The 16,359-nt window shown below is 44.5% G+C and overlaps 1 protein-coding gene across 17 annotated transcripts in view; it reads left to right on the forward strand.

Annotated features, from left to right (window-relative positions):
• LOC408874 overlaps window positions 1-16,359 on the forward strand; it is a 229,536-nt gene that overhangs the window by 160,640 nt on the left and 52,537 nt on the right. For 16 of the 17 annotated variants that reach the window (XR_411856.3, XR_411855.3, XR_411854.3 and 13 more), the window contains 4 exons: window positions 65-310; window positions 1,317-1,680; window positions 3,476-3,788; window positions 6,092-11,236. Coding sequence is in view for 14 of the 17 variants with exons in the window: in XM_006570518.3 (XP_006570581.2) it covers window positions 65-310; window positions 1,317-1,680; window positions 3,476-3,788; window positions 6,092-11,236 (6,068 nt within the window). In the remaining 3 variants the exon portion in view is untranslated. Of the gene's footprint in view, window positions 1-64; window positions 311-1,316; window positions 1,681-3,475; window positions 3,789-6,091; window positions 11,264-12,159; window positions 12,178-16,359 lie in introns of all 17 variants that reach the window. The other variant, XM_026441153.1, reaches the window with a different exon arrangement.

Raw genomic sequence — 16,359 nt, forward strand, 5'->3', positions numbered from 1 at the left:
AATAAATATATTCATCTCGCGACTTTTTTCGTCATTTCAATGAATATGCGTGTGTTGGGCACAGATACGCGGCACAGATGCGGCAATCCGCGGTTTATCTCCACCAGACGCCCCAGCATCACCAGCAACAAAGGAACCAATCGCTTTCCCGGACGACAATGCCCTCGAAAGCGACCGGGATCCGCGACAGAAGCGTAGACGAAAGTAGGATAGCTACGCTACCGGAAGTTTCCTGCTCGGGCCTGAGGCGGGGACAACACGTTCATCAGCAACACGTGATACCTCACCAATCGCTCCAACGGCATACCGAGTGAGTCACTGTCCATCAATCTTCTATACACTTTCTTCTCCAACGTGTACAAAGAATGTAAAACCGTGCCGTAGTCTTTCTCGATGTTTCTTTCGTTTCGGGATATAGAAAAAAAAAAGTTCTCCTTTAAATTGAAAATGTTAATTTTTAGAAAATCTTAGAATGGATTTTGCGAGTTATTGAAATTCCAAGTGTCGCGTTATTTTCGATACTTTTTTCCAATTGCGATTTTCTCCGCACCTGATGCTACAACCAGACATTCCATTTACTTAACTGAAAATCGATAATGCGCATCTGCCTGTGTTTTACAATGTTCTTACAATAGCGGTGTCGCATACAAATGCCTTCCTTTTACTGTTTCGTTTCCACATCCATTTGAACAAGTATAAAATGTACTTTGCGGAAACAAATTTCCATGCATATTATCCATGAATCGTAAAAAAAAAAAAAAAATAAAAGAAAGATCTGCATCGTTTGTATCGAAAAAAAGAAAAAAAAGATGCTTTTTCAATAATTAAATCAAAATTAATTCGCATTAAATAAACGTAGAATCAATTGCGCGAATTAAGCTGTGTCAATGCGTACAGAAAAAATTAAATTACAATAACCATCATACAGCGCGGATCTATCTATTTTTTGTTGACATTTTCAACACGTTCGTTCGAATTAAATTAGTTTTAGTTTCGCTTCACGATTTCAATACAACGCGGATAACCGTGCGGATTAACCGTGTTATAGAATTAGCTCGACTGTATACGCAGTATAAATGAACAGCAACAAGAAAGCTAAAAAAAAAAAAAAAAAAAGAAATCGTATCAAATTTCGATTCAAAGCGAACAAAACAAAACTAAAACGATCTTTATAAAAAAAAACACAACCGGACCTAAAAAATATACGTGTATAATCTACTTTTAAATTCAAAGCAAAGCTACGACCTATGCTTCAAGCGCGAAAAAACACGAAAAAAAAAAAAAAAGTATCGAATTCGTGTTATTGTTGGATTCAGAATGAGCAGCAACGAGGCGAAGCTGAGGCGGTCGTTGCGGGAGAAGAGTTACGAGGCGAGCAGCCGAGAAATGCTGAGTCACATGGCGGAGGAAGGGACGGTGCCGCGAAGAATTCCACGCGAGTACGAGTGTTCGATGGGGTGGGGAAACAGGGGGACGAGTCAGGGTAGCGCTCACGTGGGCCAACCGTGTCACGCTCCTCACGCCGCCGCCAGACGATGGAACGAGCAGCAACAGTTCTGCAGGTCGGCGTCCGCGCGTCTACCGAGGACCAGGCACCCGGCCACCTTGGACCCCGACGACGACGATTACGAACGATCGTCCGAGCAGGACTCGCGGGATGGTGAACGAAAGATACAACAGGTTGGTTACATTCATCGTGCGACTATGTTTTCGCGCGTTTTTTATACTTTTGTATCTCGACGTGTATCCTTTCGTGTCTTTCTTATATTTATATATCCACGTCTATGATCGACTTGTAGAAACTTGTATACATACTTTGTGAGTTTAAACGCGTTTTTAAAAGTGTTGAGGGATCAAGAAGAATTTATATATTAAGTAAAGTGTTTTTTTTTTAACCTAGCTTTATTTCGCGCGTTTGTTGTCGAATCGCGTTCGTTGTCCCATTAAGGTGACCTTGAATTAACGGTTATGGGTTAACGTTATTGCGCTTGGCTTTCTATTTATCGTTCTAAGAATTTTACGAAATATCAAGTCGTAAAAGTAAGGTTTTTATATAATTGTATATTTTTTGTTTAAAATTGTGAAAAATCCTTTTCTAAAAGTGCGTTTATTTCATTATACAATGTGAAAAGAAACTCTTTCCATTTTTATTTCCACGAAATAATTACGAAATCGAAAGTGGAACGAGTCAACAAAAAATTCCCGAACGTTATTAAAGCAGAATCAATGTAGAAAAATTTATCGATCGAGTGGGAAACACCGTATCGAGATTCCAGTCGGCAGTCGGGCCGGATGTCGCGTTGCGAATACTTTCTGGAAGGCGAGCACGTCTCGTAAACGGGGATGACTAATAAATCGGTTTTCCATGGCGTAATCGTGAAACCAGCGTGTCTGCTGGTTGACGGACAGGACAATTCGTAACCGCACGAGTGAGATGATTCATGCGAAAGGTGCAACCTGCACGCTACCTGCATCCATGTCACGTCCCATGATTCTGCTTTCACCGCGACTCCGTTTCATCCTCGCGTCATCGTCGCGTTCCTCGCGCACTTCCACGAACGTGAAACGTTACTTCTCCGCGCGTGGAATTTCAATCACGCCTCCTTCTTTCTTCTCCTCGATCGCGGCACTCTAGTTCCTTCACGATTCTTCGATCCGTGCTACGTATCCGCGATATACAATTGTCCGAGTCCCTCGTGCCACCAATTTTAAATTTATTTCCCTTTTTTTTTCCTTCCAGCGATTATTTTGCTCGAGCAACCGATATTTCTTATTTCCTAAAAAGTAATACCTATACCACGATTTTCGTAAAATTATATACTATAACGCGATTTCTCGCTTCGATTTCCACTCCAAACATCTCGCCAAAAAAATATATAATTATAATAATATAAAAAAAATATATAAAATATAAAATATTAAAATATAAAAATATATAAAATTATAAGCTTCGTTTAGTCGCCACAAATTCTCTCTCTCTCTCTCTCTCTCTCTCTCTCTCTCTCTCTCTCTCTCTCTCTCTCTCTCTCTCTCTCTCTCTCTCTCTCTCTCTCACACACACACACACACACACGCACGCACGCACGCACGCACGCGCACGCGCGCGCACACACACACACACACACACACACACACACACACACACACACACACACACACACACACACACACACACATCTGACACATCTGACACACACACACACACACATCTGACACATCTGACACACACACACACACACACACACACACACACACACACACACACACACACACACACACATCTGACACAAAACTACGCTCACGCACACATCTAACACGCACAAAACTACGCGCGCGCGCGCGCACACACACACACACACACACACACACACACACACACACACACACACACACATACACACACACCCTTCTCCCTCGAAACAGCGTTCTAAGCGAGAGGCGAAAAGACTCGAACGAGATGCGTGGGTGATTGCAGCGCGAGGAGTCGATGAAGCGGTTGCTGGAATGGAAGCAGCGGATGCTGCAGTCGCCGCTCACCCGGAAGCCGTCGGCCTCGGCGAACAGGGGCCGCGCGCAGAACGAGCTGTCCACGTATTACAAACAGCAGGCGCTGCTCGATCTCGCTGCCCACGAGGCGTCGGTCGCCGAGGGCCGCCACTCGAGGCGAAGGGAGGAAGGTGGTGGTGGTGGTGGTGGTCATCGGCCGCACGCGCGCAGCAAGAGCACGGACGGGAGGAGGACTGTCGCGAACGTTTCGCGGTACAACAGCTACTCCAGCGACGACGAAGGTAGGGACACATCGCCTGAACTTATTATCTGAGTTGTGGCTTCAACCACGTTCCTGGGACCGTGTTGTTGTTCTCCGCTTATCCGCCCGATCGGGCAACCAGCTTTCTTATTCAATTTTCAGACACTCGTAGAAACGAATCGATCGCCAATTTTTATATATATATATATATATATATATATATATATATATAACATGGAGCGAATATGTAATAATCGTGTCATGATGGTGTTTGGGAAAGTTTGAGGTGAAAACTTCGTTTTTGGATGCTATTATTACTTGCTTTTTGTGTGGTTTTTTTTCTCTTCTCCTTCTTCCTTCGTAGTTTCGTGCTTAGGGAATATATCGTTGGTTGGAAATTTTTTGAGGGTTTTTTTAATATGGAGTCGTCGAGGTCATCGCTTTGAGCAATGCGAGGATTTCCGAGTAAAAATTTCGTGACGCTATTTTGAAGTTGTATTAAAAAAAAAAATCATCGAAAGATATTTTTTTTGTAAAAATTTGAATCGCTTTATGTTATATAATGAAAATGACACATTTTCGATGATTCCGAAATTTTGCGCATAGATTCTTCGAAGCACGTTCAAAAGCGATATATTTTTTATCGGAGAAAGAAAAAAGTATGAAAACGAAGTTTAATTCAACTCAACTCTCAATTATTGCCCCTTAGCGGTAATACAAGTCAAGTTCTCTTCAATAGCTCTCTTCTCTAAAATGGAAAGAAATGAGCACAATTACGGAAGAAAGAATTTTTCGTCCCAGGAACGCGATTATATTTGCGAATTATCTAAAGAACTCTCAAGTAGAATTCTAGCTGGATTGTACCAAGTATAGCAAAAACTCTAACCAATACGTAATCGTTCTAACACAGTATTCACGCGTGTGTTCTGCGCAAAAAAGAAAAAAAAAAAAAATAAATAAAACTTTAGAAACGAATGGAAAAAAAATGCTTTTGAATGTTTTGTTTTTCTTTTTTTCTTTTTTTTTTTTTTTGTGCACGAGAAATCACGTTAGAAAAGAACACGTTAACCAAAGATATATATATACTTTCGTACAAATGGAAACAAAGCGAGATATTTTGATTGCGCATGAATAATAACGAGTTTATATCTATATATATACATATATTTTCTCTAAACGCTAAATCAATAAACAAAAGTGCCTTTGAGAGTCTTAATATAACAATATAATTAATCCGTATGCAGTACAATTAATCACGCGATTAATTCGAAATTAATCAACTCCTCTCCTGGAAAAGAACTAACAAGAAATAGAAGACGAGCAAATATACTCGTGTCGAGTTAACGAAACGAGGTAAAAAAAAGCGTACACGTGCGACGTGTTTACGACGACGCCTGCTGCGAAACTTGCTCGTCCGTGCTCTCCTATTTCTCTTTCTCTCTTTCTCTCTCTCTCTCTCTTTCTCACTAGCTGTTTTTTTCTCTATCGCCAAGCCATCCATCCTCGTCCCCCTCCGAGTCGAGGGCTGTATCAAAGATACTCGTAGCTAGCAAAAAGGATGTTTGGAGAGAATCCTATCCTGCGGAAGGAAACCGACAAATAAGATAAACAGAAATAAAATAAATAAATAAATAATAGATAAAAGACAAAAGAAAAAAAAAATAGAAATCCGCGCAAAGAATACGTTCTCTCCGTACGGGGCTCCTTCTCTATCTGCTGCTGTTGGGGGTCTGGGCTGTGACTGGTGAATGGGAACGATATTAACACCTTTGGAATTTAACTAGCGATACCGTCCGTTACCGAGCTAACACTAGATCCGAGTAATACTTTGCAAGATGTGGGTCAGCATGGCATGTCGAGAAATTATATATATATATATATATATAATTATATATATATATAATCTAACTAACACTATCCGTAGAGCCATTTCAACTCTCTTGCCGCCCGCCGTTTCACCTTCTCCTATACAACAAACCATATTATAATGCCTCTCCTCGCATAATAACAAAACCGACCGAAGAATCGACGGATCGTTGCGGGGGGATTCGACCGAAAATTCGATTGTCAAGCATCGTAAGCAAAAGAAATTTCAAAGAAGAGAATAATGGAACGATGTCTCTCGCAACGATCAATCCCCCCCCTCTCCCTCCTCCAAAGCTTCCTTCGCTTCTGTATCATCGCGTCGCAAGGGGAGGGAGCAGGGGTTTGGATTAAACAGTCACACGCACCACACACATATATAAACACACACGCGCGGGCACACACACGACACGCACACACTCGTAACGAGTAACGAACGTTCCTCTCGTTGTGTGTTTGTTCCGTAACGGACGAAATCAGAGCTGGGAGATGTCCGGAGGAAGCGAACGCGCAGACCCTCGCATGCAGGGATAAGGAGCCCCCGCCACCACTCGGCAATCGGAGACAACAACAACAACAACAACAACAATCGTGCGCTGGCTAATTCGAATCAAGATGACGGGATCCATCGCGGGACTAGTAGCAGCTGCGGCGGCGGTTACCACCATCACCACCACAACAGCAACAACAATCATCACCACAACCACCACCACCACTACCAGACCGCGCAAAACGGTCGACGGACGGCGACCAACGACCGCCGGCCGAGCCCCCCACCCCATCCGTCTCCCCACCCGGGCGGTATACCGCCGGACGCGGGCTACGAGGAGGTAAGCTTCCCGTCCCCCCCGCGCATCGATCCACCCGCCGCCACAGTTGGCGTCCAACTTCTTCCCACGGACGAGAAGCAGCAAAGGTCGAACAAGGATCGATCGAGGACCGAGCTCGACGGTGAGGAGGAAGAGGAGGAGGAGGAGGAAGAGATAGACAAAGATGGCGAAAAGAAACGCGGGAAAGAAGAGAGAAAGAAGCCCGTGTCCGGTATACTGAAGACGTGCACGGTTTACGGCAACAAGGAGCAATCACAATTACAAGGGAGAAGCGGCGGTTCGTACGTTAGCTCGGATACGTGGCCTGGCCAGAAGACGGTGCAGTGGAGCGGAGGGGGGAGAAGAGAGGGAGAGGATGACGATTGGGACGAGGCGAACGCGGACATGGAGAGCAAGGTGGTGAGGGAATTTTCTTATCAGTACATAAAGCCTAGAGAAGAAGGAGGGGAAGTAGTGGACAGAAGCGAGTTAGAGGTTAGCGAGAACAACAATCTCGTGCGGTACAGGATACGCTCGTTCGAGAATACGTTCCTGGTCGACGGCGTTAAGGAGGAGGAGGAGTCGCTCGCTATGCAGCAACCGTTGAAGGTGTCCCCCCTCCAAGCGACCGAGGCCCACGTCTCGAAGCTCGAGTGCGCGAAAAGGAAGAAGAGAACGCCTACCACCACGTCTTCGATCATACGGAATTTCGCTCTTGGTGGTGGTGGTGAGCCGGGCACGCGACACGGTCGACGATCCACGGTCAACGATTCGACGGAGGGGGACGGGGGCCACGCGAAGCAAGCGTCCACGGACAGCAACAAATCCGTGAAGGATTTGTTGGCCGATTTCGAGAGGAAGTCGCGGCAGGCGCGGGAGTACGGCGGGAAAACGGTGGCCGAGGTGAGGCATCGTGGCGTGTTCAGCGACTCGGAGGCGTTGTTGTACGACGACACCGGCAGCGAGGAGAATGGAAGGGAGAGCGAGAAGAACGTCGTCGATATTCACCGTCATCGTCCTCGTTACGAGGATCACGAACAAATTGCTTCGAACAGGAAGAGAGGCGAGCTAGCTTTCAGACGCAAGAAGAGACCATCTCCCGGCGAGAGTGTAACCGAAATTCAAACCGAGGAGGAGGAGGAGGAGGAAGACCCGATCCTGGACGATGGCCTGTCTAACAATCCAACTCGAGGAGGAGGGAGGTTAAGCGTGACCGAGTCCCTGTTGACCCACGTGGACCGGGGGGAGCGGTCGTCGGGGGACGAGAGCGGCACGGCGAGCCCCACGATAAAGCAGGAGGAGTCGGTGAGCCCGCCCGAGGAGCACTACCTTCCCATGTCGCCGAGGAAAGCCATACTGGACCCGAACGACGAGAACAGGCCGAATCCGAAGATGATGGAGACCCTGTTCGCGAATTTGGGCCACGAGGAGAGCTCTTACGTGGAGATGGCGCAGAACGGGATAGGCCGCTCCCTCCTCGGCCCCTCGCCGGGCGTGGAGGGGGGCAGGCACGATTCGGGCGACTACTCGACACTGAACGACAACAGCAACGCGCCCCACTACGAGTTCGTCTGCGTCTCGGACAGCAAGATGGAGCCCGTGTACATGGAGGTGAGCCAATTGGCCGGGGAGGGGGAGGGGGAGGGGGAAGGGGAGAGGGGCGGCAAGAAGAGGAGCGGCGAGAAGGGGAGGTCGCGCGACGGCTCGAGGACCGATCTACCGGATATCTTGACCGCGTTGAAGTCGGACAGCTCGGACGCGGACGACGAGTCGTCCAAGGATCTCGACTCGATCGACGCGCCCCGCCACCCGAGGTTCAGCCTGTCCGACACGTTCAGGCCCGCCTCGTATTATCTGGGCGCGAGCCGGGCAATGATAGCCGAGTTGCACGATTCCTCGGACAGCGAGCTGGTCTCCCCGCCACCGATCCCGACCTCCCCCCCGCCCTTGGACGAGTTGGACTCGCAAGAGGACACGCAAGAGTCCTCCTCCCTCGAGATGAAGAAAGTCTCGCCCCAGGTTCCCGTCACGAGGACGGCGGAGGGCGGCAACAACAACAACAACAACGGCAAGCAGCAGCAAGGGGGGCAGCATATCGAGGGGGGTCACCATCACAGACCACCCTCGAGGTTCTCGGACGCGACGATCAGCTCGGCGTTCAGGGACAGTCGAATCTCTCTGGAGAGCGCTTCGGGCAGCGACTCGGTCGTGGTGGCGGACTTGGCTTCGTCGAGGACGGCCGAGGAGGAGGCCAGGCACAGGCAACTGAAAACGAGGCCTGTGAGCGAGGTGTGCGAGGTCCTGGACAGCTTGGACGAGTTGGAGTCGCTTGGAAGCCGGTTCGACGGCGCGAGCATCGACCTGGATCGGTATCTGGACGAGCTGCAGGCCAGGGACGCGTTCAACGTCGACCTGTTCAACGCGAAAGTTACGCCGGGTTACAGCAACATCTACGGGTTCAACGAGGGAATGATGGGGGGAGTGGAGAAGCCAACGCGGAAGGCGACGATGATCTGTCACGAGCCGTCGAGAAGATTGAACAGGGGGGGAGTTGGAAACCCTCCTGGTTTCGAGGATCTCGAATCGAGGTACGGGAACAAGATGGGATCGGCGAGCAGTTTGCCCTCGATGAGGGTGAGCGACGCAGCACCACCCTCCCACCAGCATTCGCAATCGTTCACGGGGGACGCGCATTACGAGAACATCTCGAGCTTCTCCCCCCTCAGAAGCTCGCCGGCTGTTCGAACGCCCGAGAACGAGAGCAACGGCAACCACAGGCTTCGAATTGGGTCCCAGAGTAATCTGTTGTCCCACAGCAGAGAGTCGAGCTACTCGCTGGCCGCGTCGATTTCCACCTCCATGGCTTGCCAGAGGCCAGCCAGCGCCCAGTCCTCGTCCATCCACCACCACTCTCCCACGGGCTCGAATCTGACGGTTGGCAACGCGACCGGGACCCCCCCACCCTATCCCGATCAACAACGTTTCCAGAATCATCACTCGAGGTCGGCCAGCCAGGATTCCGCCCGATACTCGATCGTGTCGAACCGCAGATCCTCGTCGAGCCAGGATTCCACCCACTATCCAAGCCCGAACACGGTCAAACCGAATCCCTCGGCCGTATGCCCTCAATCGTATTTGCCCGGCGAGCCTCGTCCCCACAGTCAGCAATCAAGCGCCGCCCCGTATTACTATTCCGATCTTCAAGCGAGCGCGAGCACCGTGGATACGGTGGCCGAGACGAGGGAGAAACCGCCTATCGGCCACACGTCGAGGTTGCCCCAGTTGAACAATCAGAGGGACGACGCATCGGCCATGAACAACAAGAGGAACGACATAGGCCGTATAGTGAATCCGATCTCGAGGCAGCCACCGCCCCCTCCCAGACAGATCCAGGTGGACGACATCGACGAGGCGAGGCGGATCGCCGCCGAGCTCAGGAAGACCACGTGCCAACTGTTGGGCGACAACAAGGTGGATCTCGTGGACAAGAAGAACTTTTACGAGTCGGACACGCTGAGGAGGGTGAAGTCCACCGATCCTTTGCCCGATATATCCTCGCCCGAGATCAACACCAGGAACCTGTACCCGCACGGGTTGCGGGACAAGTCGAACGGCCAGCAGAATCGGGGGGAGGCGTTCGACGCGTCGCAGACTACGTCCCACAGAAGATCGAGATCGTTGGAGGGCCTGTTGGACGACGTAGGGCTTCAGAATCTGGTCGAGCAACGGAACAGAAGTAATCGCGTGGCCACTGTTCAACCCACTCACACGGAACTGCACTCTTCCTCGAACACCAACACCAACAACAACAATAACAATAACAACGACACAATAGCCATCGACCAAGTCTCTCCCTCGACGACGAGCAACTTCAACGCGGACGATCCTTGGGAGCAGGATTTCCTGTGGAGGGAGAGTCTTCGAAGGGTGAGTTTAAGGAACGCGAGATCGTTGGACAATCTGGACAACCAACCGCCGAGGCAACAGGCAACAACTGCCGCGCCTAATACGGACTCGAAGGGAGCGAGGAACAAGATCACTCGTGGCGCCACCTACGTGAACGACAGCGTGATTCTGTCGAGAGGGAGGGAGAACTTGTGCCCCCTCGAGGACAGGCCTCGAGTGAAGCGGAGAGGCAACAAGGGGCAGCGAGAGGGTGGGAGGGACGAGGGGGAGGAACAGGAGGAGGAGGTGGTCGACGATCTGACCTATGAGAGCCTGTCGATGGAGCGGATTCACGCGGGGGGTTACGTGTGGGACGCGCAGAACGAGGCCTATCGCAAGGCGACCGTCGACGCGACCGTCAGCACCGCCACCGTCGCCACTAGCGCCACCATCGCCACTAGCGCCACCACCACCACCACCACCGCGACCACGAACACTGCTACGATCATCGAGGACAGAGATCATTTTTTAGAGGAAGGCAACCTTCCCTCGGTTCGCTCGATCTCCGCGTCCGCGGCGTTCGAGCTCGATCGGGAGAAGCTGCGACAATGGGACCTGTTGTCGAGCGCCTGCTTACTCCAGGAACAGCAACAGCAACAGCAGCAGCAACAGCAGCAGCGCAGCTCGATGGCGGACTCGGGGCGAGGGTTGCCAATCGTGGAACGGACTGGAGACGTTCTCGATGTCGCGTCGAGGAACAGTGGCGCCGTCAACGCGTTCTCGTTGACCAATCACGATCGAGATGTCGTTCTGAAGGCGCTCGAGTGCAAGGGTATCGTGCAGGCTACCACTTCGACGAGCACGATTACGAGCGACAACAGGCAACAGCTGAACGAGAAGAGCAAGAAGGAGGCTTGTAACAGGGCTGCAGGTGAGTGGCTCCTCAAGGCATCCGGTGGTGTGTTCAGGAAGTGACTGACTGGCCGTGTTCCAAATCCTCGACTGGCTCTCGTTCGCTGACTATATATATATATATATAACCTGTTCTTCCATCTCGTCGATCGGTCGAAAATGCTCGTGTGGAGCAGCCAATACGGTCGTATTTCGTATATCTGTATATCATGTGTACCTGCGTTTTTTTCTTTCTTTTTTTTTTTTTTTTTTTTCTCTCTTCACGGTGGCCTTGTACAGCGTTTCGTTGCCACATAACACGTTGGACAAACTCTGATGCTCTTTTGGATTCCAAAACTCGAAGGTTTGAGTAACCGGATTCAATTTTAATGCGAATATTACGATATCGTTCTCGATAGATCGATATAGATAGTTTTCGAGTAAATGATTATGTGCTCTCTTCGCTTTTGGAAAAGTGATTTCGAGGATTGCGATTCATTTCGTTGAACAGATCGAGAGACTTTCGATCGATGATCTTTGGATCTTTTTTTCGTCTTTCGATTCTTGAGCGCAATGCGATCGCATCCGAGCGTCGATTTTTTTTTTTTTTTTATGATTTTCAAGGTCATTTCAAAATCTTTACTGATCTCTCTTCTTTTTCTCATTTCATAATTATTATTAAGAGGATGATCTTGGTGTGACCTTGAAAATCGAACAGGAAATCTTATGAAATAATAGGCCAAGTATTTATATATATATATATATTTCTTTTTTCTATACTTCCATCGTTTTTTTCCAATGATGGATCTGCAATTGAAACTATACATTTTTAGAGAATTAAATGTAGTATTTTCAGGTCGATAACAACGAACAAAATTTTATATATATATATATGTGTGTATATTTTATATATATATATAAAACCATCGTTTATACAACTCGTTCGGTTAAGCACCATTCGAGTCTCGAAAAAAAATTCTTGTATTACTTATATATTGTTAGTCGATAAAGAAGACCGCGTTCCAACTTGCATCCGATCGTTTGCTCGAGCAGAGACGATGTAAATCGAATCACGTTTGCTCGATTTCACGATTTGGAAATAACAGAATTTTTCGTCGATGTTACATCACTGACTGTCCTCCTTAGATCGAAATATCCTAACTAACTAATTTGCGAGAAAGTAACTAAAGTCTCTACGTCAACGAATTAATCGACATTTTCAACGTAACATTTTGCGTGAACAACGGACGTGTTCATACTTTATTAATAATAATAATAATCTCGCGTAATAAATCGTAATACAAAGTGTCTTCTCCTTCCAAGTAATAGATAATATTTACAAAAATAATTTAACGAATCCTGTGAACGAAACTTCAAACTGTGAAAAATGAAAAAGAGAAAAGAGAAACGAACTAAAGAGGGCAGTACTACAGTTCGACCAAACTTGTCCAAAGTAAAAAAAAGTTGCGAGTTGGAACACGGCCCGACAGATGATGAGTGTTGTTGCGTGAGAGTCGATGCGTGAATATCTCTCGTTAGCGGCCATTGTGACGAGGACTTGCGACTTGTTAAACGGATCGCACGATCCGAGATTACGTTATTCGAAATCCTCTTTTTTTTTTTTTTCCTCTTTTTCTTTTTTTCGTCGTATTTCCTTTCTCCTCGCGCTCGCCGCGCGTGCGCCTAACGTGCTAAACAATTCAACTGCGCACCACCACGCTCCCGTCGATAATAATACTTGCATACGGCCTGTTTAACCATACGCGTATTATTTATTATCGCATAAGAGGAAGAGTTTCGCGAGAGAGAAGTATTTTCGAGCGAGAAGAAGACAAAAGGCATTCATCTCGGATAGATGGAGTATAATAATAATAATGATGATAATAATAATAAGAAGAATAAGAATAATAATAATAATGAATTTTCAGGGTACAGGAGTAAAAAACACGTGACTTTTAAATGGCGACGTACGATAAATATATCGCGATTTATCGTTCGATTTCGATGAGCCACGATTGCAGGGGTTTTACGTTTTTTTTACCGACCGGGTTTCTTTCTTTTTTTTTTTTTTTTTTTTCCTTTCATTAATTTTAAGAGTCACGAAAGTATGTACATACACACGTCAAGTAATTAATCAATTATTGTCATTCTTTCTACCTTCTTATATATATATACATATATATATATTTTTTCATTTAATATTTTTAGCGTGTAAGCGTAATAATTTAAAGGGGTAAATTTTCTTTCTTTTTTTTTCTCCCCGCCTTAATTATTTCAGTTTTATAAAATATTTTTGTACGTCTTCTACGCGTTGAGATCTTGAGGAAGAAAATATAATATTAATAATAATAATAATAGTAAGAACAATAATAATAACAATAATAATAATAATAATCGTATCTTTGTTTAAGAATTAATTAAGCATTGCGTGAAATGGAATAAAAATATTGGAATATTTTGAAAAAGAAATTTTCTACAATACGACGAGATGAAAAAAGATGTTTCTCTTTTCTCGAGATAAATAATTGGTTGTGCCTTCGATGGATTTTGAATAAAAGAAAGATAATCGATCGAGTTGTATTTTTTTTTTTTTAAATTTGTTTATATCTTGTAAAGCAGGAAGATCGAAAAGGAAGAGGAAGAAAAAAAAACGAGAAATAGAAATCGATAATCGGTTTACCTTCCATAGAAATTGTTGCAGCTTTGTGTAAACGGGAGTGACGCAGCTTGCTGGAATTTCTGTGAGTAATTTTTCTTTAGAGCTTAAGAATATTTTAAACGAAGAGCATACTCGAGTTTAAAGTTTGGGGATGATGAGGTAATTTCTTGGTTGAAAATTTGATAATTTTGATCCAATTTTTATTTGCGTATTCTCGATACGAATAAATCGAAGAGAAATCGGATTTTTTTCAACGACCTTGAACTCGAAGGTAATAGTATCACGTGGTTGTGAGGTTTCTTTACCAAGAATTGTTATTCTGCGTCGAAATACAGATAAATAAATACGAACAAGGAGAATGATACGAATCTACTATTTTCATGCTTCGACTAACAACAACTCAATTATATTTACAAGCGTGTCCTGGATTTCGAGAGTTTCCAAGAATTTCGAGACAAAATTATAAGAAAAAAAAAATATAATGATAACAATTTATTTTTTCATTCAATCAAGATTCAAATTTTTCTCAAATCCGAGAATCAAATTTCGAAATTAAATATTTCCCCCTTTTTCATGATCGAAAAGAAATTTTCAAAATTTGGTAAATTTCAATTTTTTTCAAAGAATTAAAAAATCAAAATTCGTTAAAAAACAGGATTATTTCCAAATCCTTTCCAAAATTAAATATCTCCTTTTTCATGAAAAGAAATTTTCAAAATTTGATAAAATTCAATTTTTCTCAAAGAATTAAAGAATCAAAATTCGTCAAAAAACAGGATTCTTCCAAATCCTTTCCAAAATTAAATATCTCCCCCTTTTTCATGATCGAAAAGAAATTTTCAAGATTTCAATTAAATTTTTCTCAAAGAATTAAAGAATCAAAATTCGTCAAAAAACAGGATCCTATTCCAAATCCTTTCCAAAATTAAATATTTCCCTTTTTTCATGATCGAAAAGAAATTTTCAAAATTTTCAAAATTTCAATTAAATTTTTCTCAAAGAATTAAAGAATCAAAATTCCTCAAAAAACAGAATACTATTCCAAATCCTTTTCAAAATTAAATATCTCTCCTTTTTCATGATCGAAAAGAAATTTTCAAAATTTGGTAAATTTCAATTTTTCTTAAAGAATTAAAGAATCAAAATTCATCAAAAAGCAGGATTATTTCCAAATCCTTTCCAAAATTAAATATCTCTTCTTTTTCATGAAAAAAAATTTTCAAAATTTGGTAAAATTCAATTTTTCTCAAAAAATTAAAAAATCAAAATTCGTCAAAAAACAGGATCCTATTCCAAATCCTTTTATTCCAAAATTAAATATTTCCCCTTTTTTATGATCGAAAAGAAATTTTCAAAATTTGGTAAATTTCAATTCAATTTTTCTCAAAGAATTAAAGAATCAAAATTTGTCAAAAAACAGGATTATTCCAAATCCTTTCCAAAATTAAATACCACCTATTTTCTCTCGAAGAATTTTTCAAGACCTAGTAAATTTCGAATTCAATTTTCTCAAAGAATCCAAGAATCCTTTTATCTCATCTTTGAAAAGAATTTCAATATCAAACTTCAAGTTAAATTTTCTAAAAAAAAAAAAAAATCGCCATCTATCGAAACGCCAGGATCGGCAAAAATGAAAGAAAAAGGAAGAAAAAGAGTTGGATTTGAAATATCGCGTGGAAAAGCGAGCGGATTTAAATCGACTGGCCACGAACGCGAGTGGTTCGGGATATAACGGTCGGTTGCGGCAACTTCTTAATAAGTGCGTTCACCTTGGCCGAACGAGCGCCCGGATTAATGCCACTGGTGGGGGGGGGGAGAAGCGTGGAGAGAGAGAGAGAGAGAGAGAGAAGCTCGACTCGACCCGGCCTATCGAAACGGGTTCGACCGGGCGACGAACGAGAGGAACACGAAGGAAGAAAACGCGTGACGAACGCAACCTTCCACCTGTGAATCGAGGGAAGGATGTGATCGTCCGTCGAGTATTGCTGGTCGATCGCCTTTCTTCCCATTGTTGACGTTCGACGAGTGTACGAGTGGGTGGATAGGTTGTTCCAAGGACAGAATTATCGTTCGAGTGTTTGTTTTCCTTTCGACTTCGTTCCGACTTGCTACTTCTTTTACTTATAAATATTCGAAGCGTGAAAATTTTCGATTTTTTATTTATTTATTTCTTTTAAGATATACGCTCTTTCGTATTATTATTATATTTTTCATTTGCCAATATTCAATATGTTAGATTTGTAATCATTGTTTTTTCGACTCGTTTTCTTACATTGTTTTTAGAGTAATTTATTTGTCGGAAGTATTCGAAGAATTTTATTTTAATATAAACGCTCTTGGATATTTTTCTTGCGAAAAAAAAGTTGATGGGAAGAAGTTGCATAAATTCCATCTAATCTCTATCGATTTTTAATTAATAACGATACAATCCAAATTTTCTATAATCACATTTATCTTATTTACAAAATAAGTAAATTTAATTTATCCGAGATAAATTTCAACGT

The sequence above is a fragment of the Apis mellifera genome, linkage group LG6 (genome assembly GCF_003254395.2).
Source record: "Apis mellifera strain DH4 linkage group LG6, Amel_HAv3.1, whole genome shotgun sequence".
Lineage (NCBI taxonomy): Eukaryota > Metazoa > Arthropoda > Insecta > Hymenoptera > Apidae > Apis > Apis mellifera.